At 44.5% G+C, this 22134-nt stretch overlaps 1 protein-coding gene across 5 annotated transcripts in view; it reads left to right on the top strand.

The window, feature by feature from the left end:
- The window catches only part of LDA (limit dextrinase), a 158697-nt gene that overhangs the window by 24429 nt on the left and 112134 nt on the right, over nucleotides 1-22134 (top strand). For 3 of the 5 annotated variants that reach the window (XR_015186918.1, XM_086504027.1, XM_086504026.1), the window contains exons 2-18: nucleotides 11349-11523; nucleotides 12278-12388; nucleotides 12988-13123; nucleotides 13211-13260; nucleotides 13389-13497; nucleotides 13571-13707; nucleotides 14185-14384; nucleotides 14483-14632; nucleotides 15886-15946; nucleotides 16013-16133; nucleotides 16216-16306; nucleotides 16392-16485; nucleotides 16561-16656; nucleotides 16770-16910; nucleotides 16987-17037; nucleotides 17200-17270; nucleotides 17497-17589. Coding sequence is in view for 4 of the 5 variants with exons in the window: in XM_086504027.1 (XP_086360153.1) it covers nucleotides 11349-11523; nucleotides 12278-12388; nucleotides 12988-13123; nucleotides 13211-13260; nucleotides 13389-13497; nucleotides 13571-13707; nucleotides 14185-14384; nucleotides 14483-14632; nucleotides 15886-15946; nucleotides 16013-16133; nucleotides 16216-16306; nucleotides 16392-16485; nucleotides 16561-16656; nucleotides 16770-16910; nucleotides 16987-17037; nucleotides 17200-17270; nucleotides 17497-17589 (1887 nt within the window). In the remaining variant the exon portion in view is untranslated. Of the gene's footprint in view, nucleotides 1-11348; nucleotides 11524-12277; nucleotides 12389-12987; nucleotides 13124-13210; nucleotides 13261-13388; nucleotides 13498-13570; nucleotides 13708-14184; nucleotides 14385-14482; nucleotides 14633-15885; nucleotides 15947-16012; nucleotides 16134-16215; nucleotides 16307-16391; nucleotides 16486-16560; nucleotides 16657-16769; nucleotides 16911-16986; nucleotides 17038-17199; nucleotides 17271-17496; nucleotides 17590-22134 lie in introns of those variants that run through there. The other 2 variants (XM_086504029.1, XM_086504028.1) reach the window with 2 other exon arrangements.

Here is a 22134-nt window from a genome sequence, read left to right as displayed (position 1 = left end):
TTACTGTTGCCAGACGTCCAAAAGCTTTTGGGCGGAATGAAGAAAATGGATGGAACTGATGCAGTGAAGCATCCAGACAACACTGTTGGCTTGAGACCACGGGAGGCAAGAGAAGAAGAACGTGCCGAGGTGCACACAGGATCTTCGGATCGTAATGAACGGCCTACTCCAAGGAAAGGCCAGGAAAAGGCGCTCTCTTTGCTAGACGAGAGCAAGGACATCTCTATCTCATCTCCATCTTACTCTCTTGATTATACTTCTACTTCTCGATCATCTCGTCAGAAGGAGGAAGCCGCTACTACTACTAGTCCTCATCAACCTAAAGATAAGCCTCGATTCAAGAAGCATGGTCGCAAGTCTCAACATCGCATGAGAGTCTTCAAATCGGGCGACAAGGACATCAAGTTCGAAACCTACAATGGACGGAGAGACATCTCCAAAGCATTGTCCTTCATCAGACAGTTTGAAGTCGCCTTTACCAATGGGCACTTCACAGAAAGATCCAAATTACGCCATGTGGGGATGCACCTCAAGGAAACGGCAAGTAATTGGTGGCTAGCCAAGTTTCTGGAAGGTTCTCAGGCCAGAACTTGGGAGAGCTTCAAATCTGAATTTTATGAACAATTTCTTCCACTTGACTTCGAGCAGGACATACGGAAGGAATGGGACTGGCTTGCCCAGAAGGAACATGAAAAAGTAACGACCTATGTGGACAAGTATTGGTCGGTTCTTCTGAAGGTCACTCCCTTCATAAAGATTGCCGACGAGGAGAAGAAAAGAAAGTTCGAAGCGGGTCTCCAACCGCGGCTTCGAAAGAGTATGAAGGTGTATCCGCATGATACTCTTCAAAGGATGATGGAGTCAACAATCATTGCTGAGGATTTGCACTCAATTGGGACGCCCAGAAAGATGGAGCATAGCACTTACTGTGCAAGACAAAGAGGGATCTATGATGACCAAGGGGGCCAAGGAAGAAAACGTCCTCCATCTAGGGACGATGATCATTCTAAGAAGCCAGAGGGCACTGGCAAGCGAACTAAGTATCTTTCTCCTACTCAACTTCAAACTTTCAGAGAGGAAGGAAGATGCTTCTACTGTAGCGAGAAAGGACATATGAAACCGGATTGCCCGCTAAAGCAGCAACGGCAAGAACAAGCCTCTACGAGGTAAGAGAAAGCAAGGAAGGAACCCGCACCGCCAAGCTTGAACTCAATTCCAGATGTTCAAGGAAACACAAAAACGGAGAAAGGGAAGCGTCAACTTCTGAAGGGCTGGGGGTCTTTGAACAACCAGCGAGTACTGATTCTTTATGATCCAGGATCCACGGATAACTCCATCTCCCTGGATACTGCGGAACGATTGTGCCTCACACCGGCTCAGCTTGGCACACCGGTTACATCCGGATCGGCATTCGAGGGGTTGACAACCAATGCAACTCCCGTGCAAGGACAGCTCAATCTTCGGATCGGCGAGTACAAGGACCGCGAATCATTTTTGATGGCACCCATCGAGGGATGTGATATCATCTTGGGTATGCCATGGCACTTCCACATGACACCTATTCCCGATTATGTGGAAAAGACCCTCACTTTTGATCATGGGGGTAAGAAAATAAAGATTCATGCTGATGCAGGAGATTGGCAGTTCCCAATTGTAAACCATATCTCCATTAAGAAAGAAATGAAGAAGTGTGTTTCTGCTTACTTGATTTTCGCACGTGAGAAGAGTAGGGACTCTCTCTCTAGACTGGAAATCAAGCGTCTTCAATTTATTGAAAAGTACAAAGATTGTTTCACGGAAACACTTCCTGATGAACTCCCTCCGGTACGCCCGGAAGATCACCGCATAGATCTCATACCGGGTAGCTCGCCTCCCAATCAACCCCCTTATCGGGTAAGTCTTGCTCAGCAAGAGGAAATTTTGAAGCAAGTCAACGAGCTTCTAGAGAAAGGGTTAGTACGGCCAAGTGCTTCACCCTACTGCTCTCCAGTTCTACTGGTGCAGAAGATAGATGGCACGTTTCGAATGTGCATAGACTATCGGTCTTTAAACAAGATCACAATCAAGAATCGCTTTCCGATCCCTCGGATTGATGATATACTTGATAAGTTGCAGGGTGCAAGTGTCTTTAGTCGCATAGACTTAAAGAGTGGGTATCATCAGATACGGATCGCCCCTGAGGATGTCCATAAGACTGCTTTCCGCATGACCTTTGGACTATATGAATTTTTGGTAATGCCTTTCGGCTTGACCAATGCTCCTGCGACGTTCAATCGCATGATGGACCGCATTTTCAGCCCGTATCTAGCTTTTACGGGAGTATTCTTTGACGACATACTCATCTTCTCTAAGTCAGTAGAGGAACATCGAATGCACTTGGACTTAGTGTTTCAAGAATTGCGAAAGCATGAGTTGCATGTGAATGCAAAGAAGAGCGAGTTCTTTCTCTCAGAGATACACTATCTCGGCCATATAGTCTCTCACAATCAAGTGAGTATGGATCCTGCCAAGATCCGAGTGGTAGAAGATTGGCCTATTCCCACTACGGTACATGATGTACGTAGCTTCCTGGGATTATGTTCGTATTATCGAAGGTTTGTTCGAGGATTTGCTCATGTAGCAGGACCACTTTATGACTTGACAAAGAAGAAGATTCCTTTCAGATGGGGATCGAGACAATAAGGAGCTTTTGATCGGCTCAAGTACTTGCTAAGCCATGGACCTATTTTGATAGTGCCTGACTTAAGAAAACCATTTGAGGTTCACTGCGATGCTTCAGGCGATTGCATGGGAGCAGTGGTAAACCAAGAAGGCCATGCAGTGGCCTACGAAAGCAGACGGCTTAAGGATGCAGAGTTGCATGCATCAATCTACGAAAAGGAACTCACGGCTGTGATTCACGCCTTATCCAACTGGAAGCACTATCTTCTAGGAGCGGATTTTGTGATCAAGACTGATCACCAAAGTTTGCGGTATTTTCTTACGCAAAGGAAACTATCTGAGAAGCAGATGAGATGGGCAAACTTTTTGTCTATGTTTCACTTCCAGATCCTTCACACGGCTGGGAGTAAGAATTTGATCGCGGGCGCATTGTCTAGGCGGCCAAGGGTGAATGCTATCATCAAGAATTAGAAGCACTACCGGATTTGTATCCGAATGATCCAGACTTATCCACCGTTTGGGGAAAGCTACATCGTGGAGAGAATGAGTTTCCCTATTCCATTCGGGACGGTTATCTCTATCACCATCAAGCCATATGTGTGGCGGAAGCATTAAGAAAGAAGATCATGTATGAAGCACACGCTTCGCCTTATGCGGGTCATCGGGGTATTCTCCCTACAACCTTAGCAGTGGAAAGATATTTCTTTTGGCCTAGCCTTAAAGCAGACATTGATAAGTATGTCAGGGAATGCTTGGTTTGCCAAAAAGTGAAGTATGATCGGCATAAGACGCCTGGGTTGCTACAACCATTGCCGGTGCCTAATGAACCTTGGGAAAGTATTGCCATGGACTTCATCATGGACCTCCCTAGAACTCAGACTAGAAATGACGCGATCTGGACCATTGTGGACCGGTTTAGCAAGCAAGCACACTTTATACCAGTCAAGAAAACGATCAAAGCAGATCATATGGCTAGGGTCTGTCTAGCACAGATCTTTAAGCATCATGGAATGCCTAAGTCTATTGTGAGCGATCGAGATCCTCGCATGACAGGAAATTTTTGGCGTGCCTTGATGGATAATCTTGGTACAAAGTTGAATTTTTCATCTGCCTACCATCCTCAAACGGACGGGCAAAGTGAGATAGCCAATTCCACAGTATTGGATATGTTAAAACCTTATGTGTTAGACCGGCAATCCGATTGGGAGAAATATTTTCCTCTTGTCGAGTATGCGTATAACAATACCATACACTCATCGACGGGGAAAGCACCTTTTGAGATTCTCTATGGTAAGCCTTTGCTTCCACCCATCCTTTTAACTAAGGATAAGATCTTTGCAGCAGATGAATTTGTCCGGGATTTGGACACCGCCTACGGGCAAGTTAGGAGAGCTATTCTACGCTCTCAGGAAAAGCATAAGAAAGCTGCAGACAAGCACAGAAGGAATCTAGACTTAACAGTCGGACAGTTAGTCTTACTCAAGTTTGAGAAGGCAAGACTTAAGAAACAAGCGTCTCATAAGGGGAAAGTGGTAAAACTTTCTACCCGTTATTATGGGCCGTATCAGATTATTGAGCGAGTGAATGATGTCGCTTTCCGATTAGAGCTACCGCCTAATTGGAAGATCCATAATGCTTTCTATGTGAGTTTACTCCGGCCGTATGCCTTCGAGCCAGCCTAGCGCTGAGGAACCTCCTGAGGTTGAGGAAACAGAAGAAATACTCCAACCGGAGCAGATAGTAAGTCATCAGGAGCGGTCTCTCAAATCCGGAAAGATAACACGGAAGTATTTGGTTAAGTTTAAGAACTATTCGAATCTAGATGCTCAGTGGATGACGCAGGAGGAATTAGCAGCTTATCCCGAGATACTGGAGGTATATGTCCAAGCACTACAGTTGAGGTCAACTGTTTAGAAGCCAGAGGGATGTTGCTAATTGGACTATTTTCTTATTTTTAATGATTAAATCTCTTTTTTAGGATATTTTATTATGTGCACTAAGAACTGTTAAAAAGATTGTAGCTACAGGAACTGCCATCAGGAACGGACAACTCTGATGTGTCATTTGATGGGTGACGGTAAACATCGCGAAGGAGTTCCCGTAAGTTCGGTGGAAAGGGCCGGGTTACGAGTGCCTCTGATGCGTCACATGATGGGTGACGGGTGCATCAGTAAGGGGGCATCCCACAGGCTAAGGAGGAAATCCGAACTGAGTAAGAAAATACGCGTAAGAACGCAAGCACAAGAATAAAGATGGGTTCAATGAAGCTTTTTACGAAAAGCAGGAACAATCGCGGGAAGGCAGACGCTTTCCCGCGAGGAATCTATGTTTGCATTGCATTCGTGCATGTGGTTGCATCCAGGGATGCCTGGGAAGTGTTGTTAAATGCATTGGTTTTAACTTATACGGTTTTATTGAGTTTTTGGGCAGGTTCAGACCAATTTTAAAATATGCCGGCCGCCCACTTAATAAGTGGGCAGCCACTTAGAAGATAAAGCAACAAAACCAGCGAGCGAATTCTCTCTCCCTATTTCGGGTAGAACAGCGCCAAAAAAAAAAAAAAAAAAAAAAAAAACGGCCGCGATCTCTACGCGAGCAGTTATTCGTGCCGTGGCCAGGGAGCTATAAAAGCACCACATGCCCTCACTCACGGGAGGTACCAACATCAGCAAGAGAAGACTCTGGCGCAAGAGATCGCGAGACTATGAAGCACGGAAGTCGCTTTTCCCGCGCAAGAATGACAGGTATGTATTGTGGATTCGCGATACGAATTGTTGTCGCGTGTTTGTGTGGTTTGTTTTGCAAGAATCTCCCGTCTTACCGGAAGGCCCTTCACGGGAAGGTACGGCTTCACGCCTAAGTCCCTTACGGGAAAGTACGGCTTCACGCCTAAGTCCCTACGGGAGAGTACGGCCTCGCGCCTAAGTCCGTTACGGCAAGGAACGGCCTTGTGCCCAAGCCCTTTACGGGAAAGCATGACCTTCGGGTCTAAGATTACAGAACGGAGGGGTTTCCTCGGGTTCTCGTGCTTGTATACGAATTCTCCCTTAATAAAAGAATACTCTTAACGGGGGGGGACCAGCCCATCTTCTGGTCCCCAATACTGTGTCGATCTTCTCCCTTCTCTTACATTTGCAAAGTAATTTAATTTTCAGATTTTCAACTGCTCGTGTACGCTCCCGTTTTGTGACACTTTATTTTCTTACCCCATGATCAAAAGTGAGGGTCTTTTCCACATAATCGGGAATAGGTGTCATGTGGAAGTGCCATGGCATACCCAAGATGATATCACATCCCTCGATGGGTGCCATCAAAAATGATTCGCGGTCCTTGTACTCGCCAATCTGAAGATTGAGCTGTCCTTGCACGGGAGTTGCATTGGTTGTCAACCCCTCGAATGCCGATCCGGATGTAACCGGTGTGCCAAGCTGAGCCGGTGTGAGGCACAATCGTTCCGCAGTATCCAGGGAGATGAAGTTATCCGTGGATCCTGGATCATAAAGAATCAGTACTCGCTGGTTGTTCAAAGACCCCCAGCCCTTCAGAAGTTGACGCTTCCCTTTCTCCGTTTTTGTGTTTCCTTGAACATCTGGAATTGAGTTCGAGCTTGGCGGTGCGGGTTCCTTCCTTGCTTTCTCTTGCCTCGTAGAGGCATGTTCTTGCCGTTGCTGCTTTAGCGGCCAATCCGGTTTCATATGTCCTTTCTCGCTACAGTAGAAGCATCTTCCTTCCTCTCTGAAAGTTTGAAGTTGAGTAGGAGAAAGATACTTAGTTCGCTTGCCAGTGCCCTCAGGCTTCTTAGAGTGATCATCGTCCCGAGATGGAGGACGTTTTCTTCCTTGGCCCCCTTGGTCATCGTAGACCCCTCTTTGTCTTGCACGGTAAGTGCTATGCTCCATTTTTTTGGGCGTCCAAGTTGAGTGCAAATCCTTAGCAATGATTGGTGACTCCATCATCCTCTGAAGAGTATCATGCGGATACACCTTCATACTCTTTCGAAGCTGCGGTTGGAGACCCGCTTCGAACTTTCGTTTCTTTTCCTCGTCGGCAATCTTCATGAAGGGAGTGAGCTTCAGAAGAACCGACCAATACTTGTCCACATAAGTCGTTACTCTTTCATTTTCCTTCTAGGCAAGCCAGTCCCAATCCTTCCGTATGTCCTGCTCGAAGTCAGGTGGAAGAAATTGTTCATAAAATTCAGATTTGAAGCTCTCCCAAGTTCTGGCCTGAGAACCTTCCAGAATCTTGGTTAACCACCAATTACTTGCCGTTTCCTTGAGGTGCATCTCCACATGGCGTAATTTGGATCTTTCTGTGAAGTGCCCATTGGTAAAGGGAACTTCAAACTGTCTGATGAAGGACAGTGCTTTGGAGATGTCTCTCCGTCCGTTGTAGGTTTCGAACTTGATGTCCTTGTCGCCCGATTTGAAGACTCTCATGCGATGTTGAGACTTGCGACCATGCTTCTTGAATCGAGGCTTATCTTTAGATTGATGTAGGGTAGTAGTAGTAGCGGCTTCCTTCTTCTGACGAGATGATCGAGAAGTAGAAGTATAATCAAGAGAGTAAGATGGGGATGAGATAGAGATGTCCTTGCTCTCGTCTAGCAAAGAGAGTGCTTTTTCCTGGCCTTTCCTTGGTGTAGGCCGTTCATTCCGATCCGAAGATCCTTTGTGCACCTCGGCACGTTCTTCTTCTCTTTCCTACTGTGGTCTCAAGCCAACAGTGTTGTCTTGATGCCTGGCTGCATCGGTTCCATTTGTTTTCTTCATTCTGCCCAAGAGCTTTTGGACATCTGGCAATAGTAAGATTTGTTGCAAATCCGCAAGCTGGGCTTGCACTTGTTGAAGCTCCTCTTGAACGCTTCTCCATTGGCCCGACATGGTTCTTCCCATTCTTCCTGGAATCGTCCTTCTTTGCAGAGAAAGAGAGGAGTCCGAGCTCTGATACCACTGTCACAAAACGGGAGCGTACACGAGCACCTAGAAATCTGAAAAATATAATACTTTGCAAACATGAGAGAAGGGAGAAGATCGACACAGTATTGGGGACCAGAAGATGGGCTGGCCCCCCCCTCGCTAAGAGTATTCGTTATTCAGGGAGAATTCGTATACAAGCACGAGAACCCGAGGAAACCCTTCCGTTCTGTAATCTTAGACCCGAAGGTCGTGCTTTCCCGTAAAGGGCTTGGGCACAAGGCCGTTCCTTCCCGTAAGGGACTTAGGCGCGAAGCCGTACTTTCCCGTAAGGGACTTAGGCGTGAAGCCGTACTTCCCGTGAGGGGCTTTCCCGTAAGACGGGAGATTCTTGCAAAACAAACCACACAAAGCAACAATTCTCAATGCGTATCAACACCTTATACCTGTCGCTCCTTGCTTGGAAAAGCGACCTCCGTACTTAGTCGTCACACGAACACTTGCAATTTCCGTCGCCAACCTCTGCTCCAGAATCCCAGCTCTAGCTTCCTCTGCTGCTTCCGGCGTGTTAAAACTGGAACTCTGGCTACTACTTTATAGGGCCTGGCACTCGGCGGGAATAGAGCAAGACCCTGGCGCCCCCCTAGAGAGAGGAGAGAGAGAGATCGCAGATTCAACCCCCTGTGTAGCTTTTTAGCGCTGGCTTATTTTTAAGAAGAGCCTTGCTTTATTTTATTAATAAAAGGGCCGGTCAGTTAAAAGTGACCGGCCACTTTATAAAATAAAGTGTGAACCTGTTCAAACTTTAAAAACTCACTCAGTTAGTGAAAATAATGCTATACGAACACATTCCAGGCGTCCCCGGGTGCAGAACACGGCACAGATGCAATGCTGACACGGACTCCTCGCGGGAAAGCATCTGCCCTCCCGCGAATGTTCCTGCTTTTCGTAAAAAGCTTCATTGAACCCATCTTTATTCTTGTGCTTGCGTTCTTACGCGTATTTTCTTACTCAGTTCGGATTTCCTCCTTAGCCTACGGGATGCCCCCTTACTGATGCACCCGTCACCCATCATTTGACGCATCAGGGGCACTCGTAACCCGGCCCTTTCCACCGAACTTACGGAAACTCCTTTGCGATGTTTACCGTCACCCATCAAATGACACATCAGAGTTACCCGTTCTTGATGGCAGTTCCTGTAGCTACAATCTTTTAATAGTTCTTAGTGCACATAATAAAATATTCTAAAAAAGAGATTAATCATTAAAAATAAGAAAATAGTCCACTTAGTAACACTAACCAATATCATTACTCGAGAGTAATCGTGCAAACCAACATACTCAATCCAATAACCCGCAAAATAAGAGCATTGAGCGCCATTTATCAAGGTTACATAACCCACGCACAGTATATGAGATGCATCTAATGCGATCCTGCATTAGAGATCATATGTACAAAGGCAAGAGAAGAGGAGGAACTACGTAGACGTGCCCATGTGCACGTCTTCCACCACATTTGCGCAAGAGACAACAGGTTGATTCAATGCGGAACAATTGTCCGCAGGGTTTAAATGCGAGGTAGAGGTCTCACCCGTGAGTACATATTTATAATAATGCATTGCTTTTTCCGATGCATCAATCAACGTACGATTATCATTACATGGGAGTTGCTTAAACGATGCATTCTTATTCGTATTGCAGATGGAACATAATTACGAGAGGAGAGGGGTGTGCGAATCTTCACCGTCCTTTTTGGCGTCACCCAAGCACCAGAATCGCTAGATCCCATAGTTTTTCCCTTCACAACATTACCAATTCCCGGAGCTGCAGACTGTAAAGACTTGGCTTTTCCTTTTTCCACATTAGGAGCTACATTAACAACCAAACTTCCATTTTGCTTGGACTCGCTGAAGGTTTTGCTTGTAGAAACAGGAGCAGTAGACGGAACTGCCGAAGGGGGTGGATGGAGAACGGGTTCAGGACATTCAGATTGCATGTGCCCAAACTTACCACAACGGAAACATGAGTTTGTAAACTTGCCCCATTTAAGTTTGAACGGGCGCTTGCCCACCCACGGATCCCCCGAATCAACCATGATACCTTCTGGCGTAGGTCTGTCAGTGTCCCATAAAATACAAAACCTGTTGGTATTTGCATCCAGCTTTGGAGGACAGATCACCTTCCCAAATTGTGCAGCCAATAGCGGCAAAAAGTGTCTCCAAGTTCGGGGGAAATCTACAATTTCCACCCACACAGGACATTTATGACGAATAAGACTTCGATAGTCCTTTGTCAATGCGCATGGCAGGACATGGGTCATTTGTGTACCCAAAAACAACGGAGACATTTCCAATAACAGGTTTCTGGCTTCAGTATCCGCCAAAAGGACTTCATAAAAGCCACGAGCACCAAAATAGACACCTCGGACAACCTGGCGTTTGAGCAGAAATCAACCCATTGTCCAACATCTTGCGCAGTAGGCATTTTCCCCGGAAAAAACTGCATTCATTGCATATTGTGCAGCCGGGTCCATGAGTTCCAGCACAGGATTACGAACTTCGAGAAGAGGGGGTTGTGCATTCCAGGCTTTCCGAGCCGCCTCAAAAGTTTTCATACAAACAGGCTTTCATCTTAGACGAGGCCTCCGAGAAGCTTCTCATGGCTTTCCGACGCTTAAACACACACAAAGAGTCGAACATAAAGCAGGAACACCTTACTATAGCAACGAGCACCCAAAAAACCAGCAGATTTTTGTTTCCACTTTTTTAATCCATCAAAATTTTCTGTACAAAACCAGCAGTAGCTGTACAAAAGCCTGTCACTGCTCAGCAGACTGCGTACAGAAACCAAACACAAATTCTACTTCTACACCACTAAGTCATTGCTGTACACAGAGCTCCTGCTGCACGCAGAGGCGAACTGGTTGATAGCTTAGGAGGATCTCCCACACTGAAGCTGACAGTAGAAAAACGAACACCCTGCAGCAAATTCCACTGACAAACTCTGGAACAGAACTCTGCGCTATCCAAATCCCTGCAGCAGAAGCGTGAAATACAGACAGGCAGACGGCAGCAAATCTGCAGGTCGCGCAGGAGAACAGAAGAGGGCAATGCACGCAGAGGCTGAGGGGGATGCTTCTTGGCAACAGGAGGCTCTGCAACAGAGCTCACTGGCGACAGAGATCGCGCACAGAGGTTGAGCAGGGTTCGCACGTCATTTTTCTGCTCTCTCTCGCCACATCGAACACACACACCCACATACATGCATGGACACACAACGCCACCACCAGCATCACCAAAGCCTATCTATCCACTATCATCAATTACACTTGAAAGGGGAGGGTAAAGGTTCGGGGGAAGTGTTCCCTATTAGATATACATATCCAGGCTGCCTTTGAGTAGGGCAGTCCCAACAACAATAACAAGTAAAAAATAGCCACTGCTACCTACTGATATACCCGGGCCTGTGTCTGAGTAGGCCAGCCCCAATCACATGTAATTTTATAAAAATCACCAAGCTTTCCATAAAATCGAAGGTGTAAGGGGATGTTTGAAAGGTCTCACCACAAAACATCCATGAGATGCGCTCCTAGAAAAGCGTGAGCATCCAAAAGAGACACTGTTTCCTGCTAACACCATTCACATGTTTTACTCCTCTTCTCTGTTTATTCAGGTCCCTTTGTTAGTTGTTAAGCATTATATCTTTCTTCTATGGTTGCTTGAAAATGTATGAGATGGGGAGAGAGTAGTAACATTCTGAACTTCCCTTACAGGAAATTTGGAGACTATGAAAATTGGGGACTACATGTTTGGGGAGCTGTCAAGGCTCCCACCTCATGGGAGAGCCCGCTTTTTCCTTCTGGAGAGGATGACTTTGGCGTTTATTGGGATATTGAAGGCTACTCTGATGACAACTTGAATTTTCTTGTGCATCAAGGAAATCTTAAGGTTTGAATCTGTATCCTACAGCCCCTCTATGTTTGGGCTTGTTGTAAATTTGTCTCTAGTTTCTGCTAGTATTGTTTCTCTGAGGTAGAGTGCTTGACTTCGGAGGTAAATGCTTGATATCTAGCACAAACTTGAAGATGTGATGGAGGAAATCTGTACACATGTAAAATTGATGGACTCCTTTTGCTTTTGAATGGTCTATGGGAAGAGCATAGGCAACCAAATAAATGTGGGGGACATCAAGCCACGACGGACATGTCATTTAAAAAACTTGGTCCGGGGGGATCACATTTTCACATGTGCAATAACTTCTGGTACTCTGCAGTAGTGAAATTGTGCACAATGATATACTCTGCAATACACAATGTGCACACCAAATCTTATAATGACACTTGTCCCTGTGGGTGGAGAAGGGTCTTGCTGGACACCCTGACACTTTCAAGCAGTCTGTTAGTGCTAGCCAGCTTTGTGATGACATTTCAGGCAAAACCATCCAAAAGAGACTATTACTAGCAGGGAAAAGAAATTAACAAAAGCACTTCTATCAGGTCCTCAACACACTCGCAAATGCATCCCCCCCTTGCCATGCATGTCCTCCATGGTGCGATGCTTTTTAAAAACTCGAAGATCACCCTTGCTTTTCCATAAGCTGAACCAGAGTGACTTTGAAGCATTGCTATTCTCCAGTTGAAGTCCTTTTTTGAAACTGTGGTTTTTGGTCATTCTGTTAAAAAGATTTTTTGGTGCGGGGCAGGACTGTGGTGGTTCCATTCAAAGCTTTGATGCAGCATCCCAGCAATTATGGCTAGTCTCAGAGACTGATGAAGTTTTCTCTAAGAAACCAGACCTTGCAAAAACACCAAAGGTTTGGATCTTATTGATTTTGTCAAATTCAGTTGGCTGTTTGCTCATGCTGTATATGTTGGTGTTGCCAAATTGGAACCACCTTTGAAAATGAGCACGTGAAGCAAATGGATTAGGAGAAAAGACTGTTCAAGCAGTCTAGGTTTTAATCAGCTGCAAGACGTGGGATTGGGCTGAGGCACTGAACATTGCTGAGGTGCTTAAGAACAGCGTAATGATAGGTATGTCTATTGACGAAAGAACACACTGTGCAAGAATCATAGTAAATGGATCATTCTAGATTGAGGAGGAGGAGGCGCTTAATGATGAAGACAACATTCTTCTACACCAAATATTGGATGCACTGGTTCTGACTTGCCCTTTGCAGCTTTTATTGTTCAAATTAGAAAATATGCTGTAGGCCATAATTGCTATTTGTACGCCTTGCTGTTTGGTACAGCTCAAATAAATGCATATAATAGACATCAGAAAGTTGTGAAATGCATGGTGAAAAAGCAACAGACAGGCTTCCTTGGGTACAAATTTTAATAGAAGCAATCACACAAGCCGATTTCCCCCTCTAAGACTAGTAGTCCTTGTTTTTTATTTCCCTCTATTTAGGGCAGTCTAAAGCTGGCAAGGGCATATTGGGTGAAGGAAAACTTAGTCGCTTGGCCTTCATCTGTTGAAGGTGCGGAATTTTACCTGCATGCCAGTAAGTCTGCAAATTTGCTGATTTCTGGAAGTGGAGTTGAAGGTATGGGCTTCCCTGATGTAGAAATTATGAGCATTTATTATGAAGTTATTGTGCATGTTTGATCCCAAGAGTCGTTTCTTGCTTCAGGTTCTGATAGTACAATAAAACTTGACAAGGTTTCAGGACTTCCAATAGAGGTTTGCTGCACTCTTTTGATTTTTTGTTTCGGAGGCTTTATTTCCATGTTTAAGCAAGTCATTTGTCAACTTTTGTGGGCTCTGTTTGAGCAAGTCATCTGTCACCTGATCTAAGTGATATGTTGTAGGTAGTGTATAAATTCCCACACATAAAGAGTTACATAGCTCTTAGGATTCCTTCTCCTTTTGATGTCAAGGAGCTGGTAAAATGCCAACTAGCTATTGCCATGCAGAATGGTATGGCCTACCTCATATGGTAAATGCTGTCTAATAGTCAAGTTGGAGTGCTGAATACCATTCTTTCTTGCAGCTGATGGAGGCCCTTTGGATGTATCTGGAGTCCAACTTCCTGGGGTTTTGGATGATGTGTTCTCTTATGATGGCCCTCTGGGCCCATTGTTCACAGAAGAGGGTGTATCCCTCTCTGTATGGGCTCCAACATCCCAGGTACTTAAGGATTCTGGATTGGATGGTTTTTCTTTTAATGTTCATTCGATCACAAGTTGGAACGCTAAGATTGCTTGATTTTTGGATAGCAATCACATCTTTTTCATCTATTTTTCCACCATTTTTTTTGCTAGGTCAAAAATGTCTGAAGTGAATCCTAATTGTTTCTTATTTCTCACTATACCTCCTAACATAAAAACTTCATTACACCAATATTCTAGTTACAATCCTGCTTAGAATGGTATTTTAAAAGCAGTTTCTTGTTTTTGTAGAAATAACATAGGTGTGTGCAATTGATTATCATGTGTATATTGTCTACGTACATTTCTGACATAGCCTCAAAAAGTATAGAACTGCATGTGCACTGTAGAGCAGGGTCCTTACTGCTGTTCACATGCTTGCACGCTGTCATCTATTTGATCATTCTTTGCCCATCCTTCTTTGTGTTATGCCTCTTATTGATTACCTTGGGAACAGAGGGTCAAGCTACTGCTCTACTCCTCTCCTTCAGGTGATGAACCCATAGAAGTGGTGGACCTACATGAGGAAAAAGGTGTTTGGACTGTACGTGGGCCAAAGACTTGGAGGGCGCAATATTATTTGTTTCAGGTCGAAGTTTTTCATCCATTGACACAGAAGATTGAAACATCATTAGCGAATGATCCCTATTCTCGTGGGTACGAGTGTTGCAATTGAGAAAAAGTTTTCAATCTGCATAAATAGTTGTTTGCTTGCTCAGGAAGCTGATAGGGTTACAGTATTTTCTTGTTTGAAGCCTTTCTGCAAATGGTGAGCGGTCTTTGTTGGTGGATTTAAATGACCCAGAGCTGCAGCCAACTGGGTGGACAGAATTAGGAAATCAGAAGCCAATTTTGAAGAGTTTTACAGATATTTCAATCTATGAACTTCATATAAGAGACTTTAGGTGAGATTGAGAACTTTTTCCATTGTATACTAATAGAACTTTGGAATAATCTTGTGTTGTTCTAACCTGCTATGGAATTGGCTAATGTGAATAACTTCAGTTGCTTTTAAATTATTTGAGCCTCAATTAAGCTAGGAGTTTTCCCGGAGGCGCTATTCTTTCAAAATTTCATGAAGTATTGTTTTTTAAAAAACAAAATTCAATTGCCGTATTGCCAGTCTGCTTTGCAGTCAACAATTTTGCGAGTATGCATGGTAGTTATGTGAAGTAAGTGATGAAAATTTTGATAGAACCATTGTACTCCAGCAAACTCTCACAATCATTAATAATTGCTCAAGTAAAAGATCTGGTTTTGTCAAATCATAAGAGGCATATCTTGAGCTCTTTAAACTTTAATTTGAAATGATGGTGAAAAGATGGCTTGCAAAGAAAGAAAGAAAGAATTTTTTAGGACACCTTGCAAAAGGCTAGATGACCTGTGAAACTAAGGATAAGCTTTTCAATTTTCTTATATGACCAAAACGCAATTATGCAATTCATATGTGAAGGTGGTAATAGCTGAAGGCCTAACAAGTACATCAAATGGGTGCAGTACACACATAAAGTGGCTGGCCAGCCAAACTGACAGATATTAGCACTATGACTACATTTGTAGATTATAAAGAGCTCTATACTAAAGTACAACAACCGGGTCATGAGGGGATTTAGTATGACAAATAATACAAAGGGGCTGAACAGTTGAGCAGGTGTTGGTCTGGATGATAACAGCTTGATTTTGCCTCTAGTTTTGTTGAATTGGTATCAGAATTCTTGGTGTAAATTAGAATCTTAGGAACAACTGCAACTGAGGCCTTCTAGGAGGTATTTGTGAGAACAACTAGAAAGAGGAAGTTGAGAGCATACCTGGAAAAGATAGACAAGCATTATGAGGGTACCTGCTGGATTTGATGGAGGAGAGGATGGAGTATTTATGTGAGTTAATCATATAGGACTAGGTTGTGTGGAGATACGTCTTTTTTCAAAGTCCCTTGCAAGACAGGACAAGTACACCCAACATGCTCTTACTCTACCAGAACATAGAGTACCGGTTTACTCAGCATCTTATTATAATGAATTTAGTTTTCTGATTCCGCATCAGTGTAGTTCTCACCTTGACAGAACATACATGTTTTCTTTTGAAGACAACATGCTCATTGTTATTTTCTTTGGCGATGTTTGCCTTTCCCCATTTATGGGAACTTTGATTTGTGCAGTATTGCAGATGAGAGTGTCGATAGTCTGTTTCAAGGAACTTACCTTGCATTCACATCACAGGTAAAGTTTTTTGAGACTTATGTCAAACAGACTATTGTTTCGTGACATGTCATTTCTCATGGTTAGACATCCAGAGGAGTGAAGCATTTGAAAGAACTAGCAGATGCAGGGCTGACACACATCCACTTGCTACCAAGTTTTGATTTTGCAAGTGTGGATGAGGTCAAAGAGAATTGGAAATCTGTTGGTGAGGTCTATGCTTTCAGTCAACTTGCTCCTTTCTAGAAGAACTAGTTCTCATAACATGCTGGATTGTACGTCAATTGTAGATAGCCAAAAATTGGCAGCTTTCCCAACTGATTCGGATAAACAACAGGCAGTAGTTGTTGCAATTCAAAATGAAGATGGATATAATTGGGGGTATTGCCAGGATTCTAGCTTTCTTTTAGGGTACCACTATAGGGAGTTGATCTGTTACTCAATAAAGTCATCTATCTGTTGGCAGTTATGATCCAGTTAATTGGGGTGTTCCTGAGGGAAGCTACTCCACAGATCCGTCCAGTTCCAAGCGCTGCCTGGAGTTTAGGCAAATGATTCAAGTAATGGTCTGGTAATCCTACAACAAGAACAGCTTCATAAAGAGCTGCATTTTAAATTTCTTACGATTTTCTTAGGCAATCAACTGTCTTGGTCTACGAGTAGTTTTGGATGTTGTTTACAACCATTTGCATGGAAATGGACCCCATGACAATTATTCTGTCCTTGATAAGGTAAATTGTATTACAATGAAATAAACGTTGCAGGAGCCACTATCAAATGATACAGAGACTAAATTGCTACTTAATATGTCTGTGAAAAAAATATAAATGAAACATCCATACAGGTGGTGCCAGGGTATTATCTTCGTTTAAATACAGATGGGCAGATTGAGAACAGTACTTGCATGAACAACACAGCCAGTGAACACTATATGGTGGACCGATTGATTGTTGATGATATTCGTCATTGGGCTGTAGACTACAAGGTTGTGTAGGATTGATTGGTGTTTCTATTGCTGGGGAGTTCTGTTTAAAGTCAAAACGTGTACGTTTTCTTTTCAGGTGGATGGATTCAGGTTTGACCTCATGGGTCATTTGATGAAGAGCACAATGGTAAAGCTATTCCACCCTGTTTCTGATGTATTTAATGCTCCATGACACTGATAGTGAAAGGATGGCTGAGTGGCATGTCTACGGTCAAATGAACAAACATTTATATAATGAATATGTAGACCTTCATCGTGTCCAACTCATTGTTTTGTCTGCTCATTGCAGCTTCGTGCCAAGGATGTGCTTCAAAGCTTAAGCGTAGACCAGGATGGCATAGATGGATCAAAAATTTACCTGTAGGCAAACTTTCTGCTCATTATTTGTTGCAGCTTGACAATATTATCCAAAATAATTTTTAGGTTTTGGTTGATTACTATTTTTACACATTGATTTTTTTAAAACTTGGGTTATTATTAGTCATTCAAGATGCGGTGGTTGTCGTTCTAGTCTCCAAGTTAATACCAAGATTGGACTCGTATATGCACCTACTTGCAAGCTTGTTAGTGTTTCTATTGTGTGCAGCTATGGGGAGGGCTGGGATTTTGGAGAAGTAGCCAGAAATGGTCGAGGTGAAAATGCATCACAAAGCAATCTAGCTGGAACTGAAATTGGCAGGTAATAGCACATCCATTTCTATAGTAGATATAATAACTTCAAATGGATGACTTTGGCACTTGCACAAAAACCAATGTATCGAGTCTTTTTTCTTGTCATTCCCCCTGCAAAAGGAAATTTCTCAGAACATTCTACACTCACATACAAATTTGATAACTTTCAAGGACTCCTTAGGCATGATCTACACCTGGAGAGCTCTGTTGTGCTTGACAACCACACAACCATAGAATCTTGTCCTCCCAATTAGCTCTCTTAGCTCATGTAGGATCAAGGTGGATTAGAGAGAGAAGCATTCATGGTGTTTTCACATGCTACCACATGGTTCTGTGCCACATATGCATCCTAATAGGATAGAGGAGATACACACCAACATAGGACAAAGCTCACGCCTTACAATCCTCCCCTTGAGGTTTGAACTACGACAAAGAAAATAGCTACGCCAATCTAGGCTGACCATCATCCCCAATCTAGAGGACCATCTCCAATCCAAGAGACCACTGATGATAAACACTCCAATCTAGGAGCACAACTCCAATCCAGGAGACCAACACACAGCTCTAGTCCAAGAGTGTGCAAGACTTTCATTGCCACAGCTTTATTGTTTTGTCCTCCTCCACTCCTACATCTTTGTCTTTCGACTCTGCTACCATCTTGGTGCTGCTGCTACCATGGTTGATGCCGTAGCTTGCTCAAGAGCTTGATTGAATGAAAATGCAAAGCTAAATAACATAATGCAAAACAAAAACTTGATGCTAATTCTCCTCCCCTTGAAGGTAGATCTCTCCTTTGCTCTCCCATTGTGCCTTAGAGCGGTCTTAGCGCTTGGTTTTTATGCGAAGGCGAGTGTCTAAACTTCGTACAGATGCACACGATGAAATCCTTAATGATAATTTCGCCATACATTGTGGTAGGTTGTGCCATGGATGCAAAAATTTTAGCTTTAAAATACAAGAAGTTTGGAGATTTTTTTTTTTCTTGGAGCTTCGGAAGAATAGAGTACGAGAGAGAAAATTCTTTTGTTCTTCAAGCCCGAGACAATGTAGCGAGGAAAAGGTGTCGTGCTCTCTAGAGTGGGTGCTCCTTAGTGCAGTATGCATGAAACCTCACTCCAATAGACCACACAGGAACCTGACTCAAACATAGAAGTGGGATATGACTCAAGACACATTACGACTCAAAACACAGCTGCAACTCAATTCAATGGAACTCGACAAGCTTAAAGAACCATACAACCGTGGTTGGCAGCACACACAACTCCAAGCTCAGGACTCAAGGTACAATGGGGGTGTCCAGGCTCCAATGTGCAGGGATGGTGCAGATGTGCTGTGTATAACTCAAGATGGTAGATTTTAGACGACGGACCACACAAAAGTAGATGATATCGATTGCGTATCCGACCCTAGACCCAACCACTCATATGTAAGGAGCCACCAACGGCTAGCAGATATCCCAATCTAGCTAAGCCTATTTCCAAAGTCCAAGTGTCAACTAGACCACCATTCGTATCACTTGCCACCTGTCAGTGCCTAGGCGAGAGTCCGTCCTGTGTGAACTCCTGACCAACTGAACTAACTGTCTGTCCTTCATCAGTGACATTGTAGCCTTGCTACAGGTTGCCCTCCACAAGCACTCTCGGTGAGAGAGAACACTGAAACTAGAGAGAACAGTGAAACAAGCAGGAAAACGTAGTACACTCTGACTGAAGAAGGTGATGTTTGGAGAAGATTTTGAGTTCGTAGGAGAAGATACCAATGAAGCAATGTAGATATTTGCAAGATATGCTGAAGAAGCAATAACCCCGCCTCGATGTGGTAAGTTGTCAGAAGGTAGAAAGTGAAGAGTGACCAAGATGAACAAATCCCAGCAAGTCACAACGCTAGTGTAAATGTAGTAGTTGGCTACCACGAATGGTATTTGTCCGAACAAAAGACCATAAGGGAAAACTTGAAATACTCCCGGTTTTAGATAGACACATGGAGCCTCCGCCACAATGAAAATTTGTGAAAATGTCCCGGTTTTCTTCAAGGCAATGCTCAAACTCTGACTTGAATGCGCCTGTAGCAGTTGCTTGTAACATTGGAGGGTTGAAGATAGGGTTGAGGGGGTTGATAGTGGTCTAGGGAGTGAATAGGGCGAGGGGAGAGAGAATGGGTTAGGGGGAGGGTAGGGGCGAGAGGGAGTAGGTATGGACGAGGGGAGGAGAGGGGGTGGGTAGGGGCGAGGGGGTTTGGGTAGAGGCGAGGGGAGAGGGGCACTAGGTAGGGTCGAGGGCATGAGGGAGTGGAGAGTGGCAAGCGGGGGTGGGGGGTGGTTAGGGGCGAGGAGGGAGGGAGGGGGTGGGTAGGGCGAGTAGAGGTGTCACGTGACACATCCAACCCTATGTGTCCGTGGACAAGCTACAGCATGACCAGGGTTCAGTTCAGTGAAGTCAGTCTAGAATAGGAATTGATCTGGCACTTTTGTGAGTCTGTTCGCAGACCGTGCATGTCCAGACACTTAGATTAGATGCATATCCTCTGGTTGCACACAGCATGATCGTCAGATTCCAGTCAGATCCCATCAGTAGCATTTTTACAATGCATAGACCTATTTTCCCTATTTTTGACATTTTTCACTTATTATTTTTAAGTGACTTTTGTTGGAAAGTAGGTAGGGCAATTTTGCTAAGTTCGTATAAATAGAAACCTAGGGCTAGCACTTTCTGGAAGAAGCGGCAGCAGGAGCACCTTGCTCAACAGGCAACTTCTCAGCAAGATCCCTCCCTTGGTGGCGTTTTAACTTTTCCCTTCAAGCAAGAACCTCAGCATCCTAGCGTTTTTCATCAAGTCAGCATCATGAAGATCTCGCATCCTCTGGCATTTTCATCGACAAGTCACCATCGCCAGAGCCTCCCCAGCCTAGCGTTTTTCATCATAGCCTCATCGCCAGACAACCTCAGCCCTAGCGTTTCGAGAAACCCCAAATCGCCCCCCTTTTGCATGGCGTTTTCAGCAGATAAAGTATCAACAGAATTTCAGCCTTTGACAGCCTAAGAACCAGCAGATTTCATCCAGCAGAGACCCGCCCACATCAGTGTTTTTGGTTCCAGTGATTTTCAGCCATTAGCGTTTTTGGGATAGTAGCAGATCGGCATCAGATTTCAGCCAGTAGTGTTTTTGGACAGCAGTAAGTTTGCATCAGTCACATGCATTCACTTTGTACCAGTTTGTGCAATAAATAGTAGACCACTCTCGCCAACGCGAGTGGGGCCATCGGAGGAGGGTTTTACAATGTCTCTGGTGTCGTATTCTCTTCTCTCTCTATCTCTCAGTCTCATACACTTGCATGCACAGTGTATGAGACTGAGAGATGGTAAAGTGAGTGGATAACAGCAAGAGTGTCACTTCTAACACTCGCATCTAGTAGCAGCATGTCATAGAGGGACACTTGCTCCGGGGTAAAGTGAGTGGATAACAGCAAGAGTGTCACTTCTAACACTCGCATCTAGTAGCAGCATGTCATAGAGGGACACTTGTTGGAAGGTGTTCTTCAAGATTGTCTCTGCTGTAAGCTTTTCTTTTTCTACCAGTGATTTCTTTGGTACCTTGATCTTCTGTAGATCAGAAACTGCTTCCAAGAAGGCTTCATCAATATCGGAGAGCAAAGATCTGGATTCTTGCTTGGCACTGGGACAGATTATCCACTATTGTGAGAATGTGTGGGGGGGTTGAACATGCTGGAATGCTAAGACCGAGAGCGGCTCTCTGGGCCCGAATGAGGACGCCCACTGGCAACTGCAGCTTATCTTGAGGGGTAACCACATGGGCAGAAGGGGGTGGCTGAGGAATGGTGCTAACTGCTATTAGATTGAGCTTGGGAAAGGTAAACTCATTTTGGATTTGACTTGGGTTTGAAGCCGTGGATGCACGAAGTTTAGGACAATCCTTACTGTAGTGATCCTTCGCTTCAGGGCAATGACAGCAAGGAGGGGACCCTTCTACTAAGTACTTCAAAGGACTTAGTAGTGGGCTTTGTCGCTCTTTTGACAGCCTTGTATGTGTCATGCAGTAATCAAAAGCCTCCCCAAGCTTTGAGCATGATGACCTTTACTTACTGCCCACTGGTCTAGACTCCACTAGACCAGGGCGAGTGACTAGACCTTCTGGCTAGACCTGGACGAGAGAGGACTAGACCCAGCCTACTCCTCGCTAGACCTGGACGAGAGAGGACTTGACCCAGCCTACTCCTGGCTAGACCTGGACGAGAGAGGACTAGACCTAGCCTAGAGACTACTAGACCAGGACGAGAGAATAGACAAGCAGGTCTGGACGAGTAGGTTGAAAACTATCAGGTCGAGGGAAAACTAGACGAGACCAAGCTGAGGCAGGCCCATACCTGTGTAAACAAACCCAGTGATACAGGGAGTTGAAGTAGATCCTTGACTCCAACTTTCGATGGAGTGAGACTTCAGTTGAGGTCCCACAGGGCGTGCCAAAAATGAGAGTACTTGTAGCGAGGAAAAGGTGTCGTGCTCTCTAGAGTGGGTGTTCCCAATGCAGTATGCAT

Source organism: Adiantum capillus-veneris, chromosome 28 (assembly GCF_014529385.1).
Source record: "Adiantum capillus-veneris isolate H3 chromosome 28, ASM1452938v2, whole genome shotgun sequence".
NCBI classification, from domain to species: Eukaryota; Viridiplantae; Streptophyta; class Polypodiopsida; order Polypodiales; family Pteridaceae; genus Adiantum; species Adiantum capillus-veneris.
This window is presented reverse-complemented; position numbering and strand designations above follow the sequence as displayed.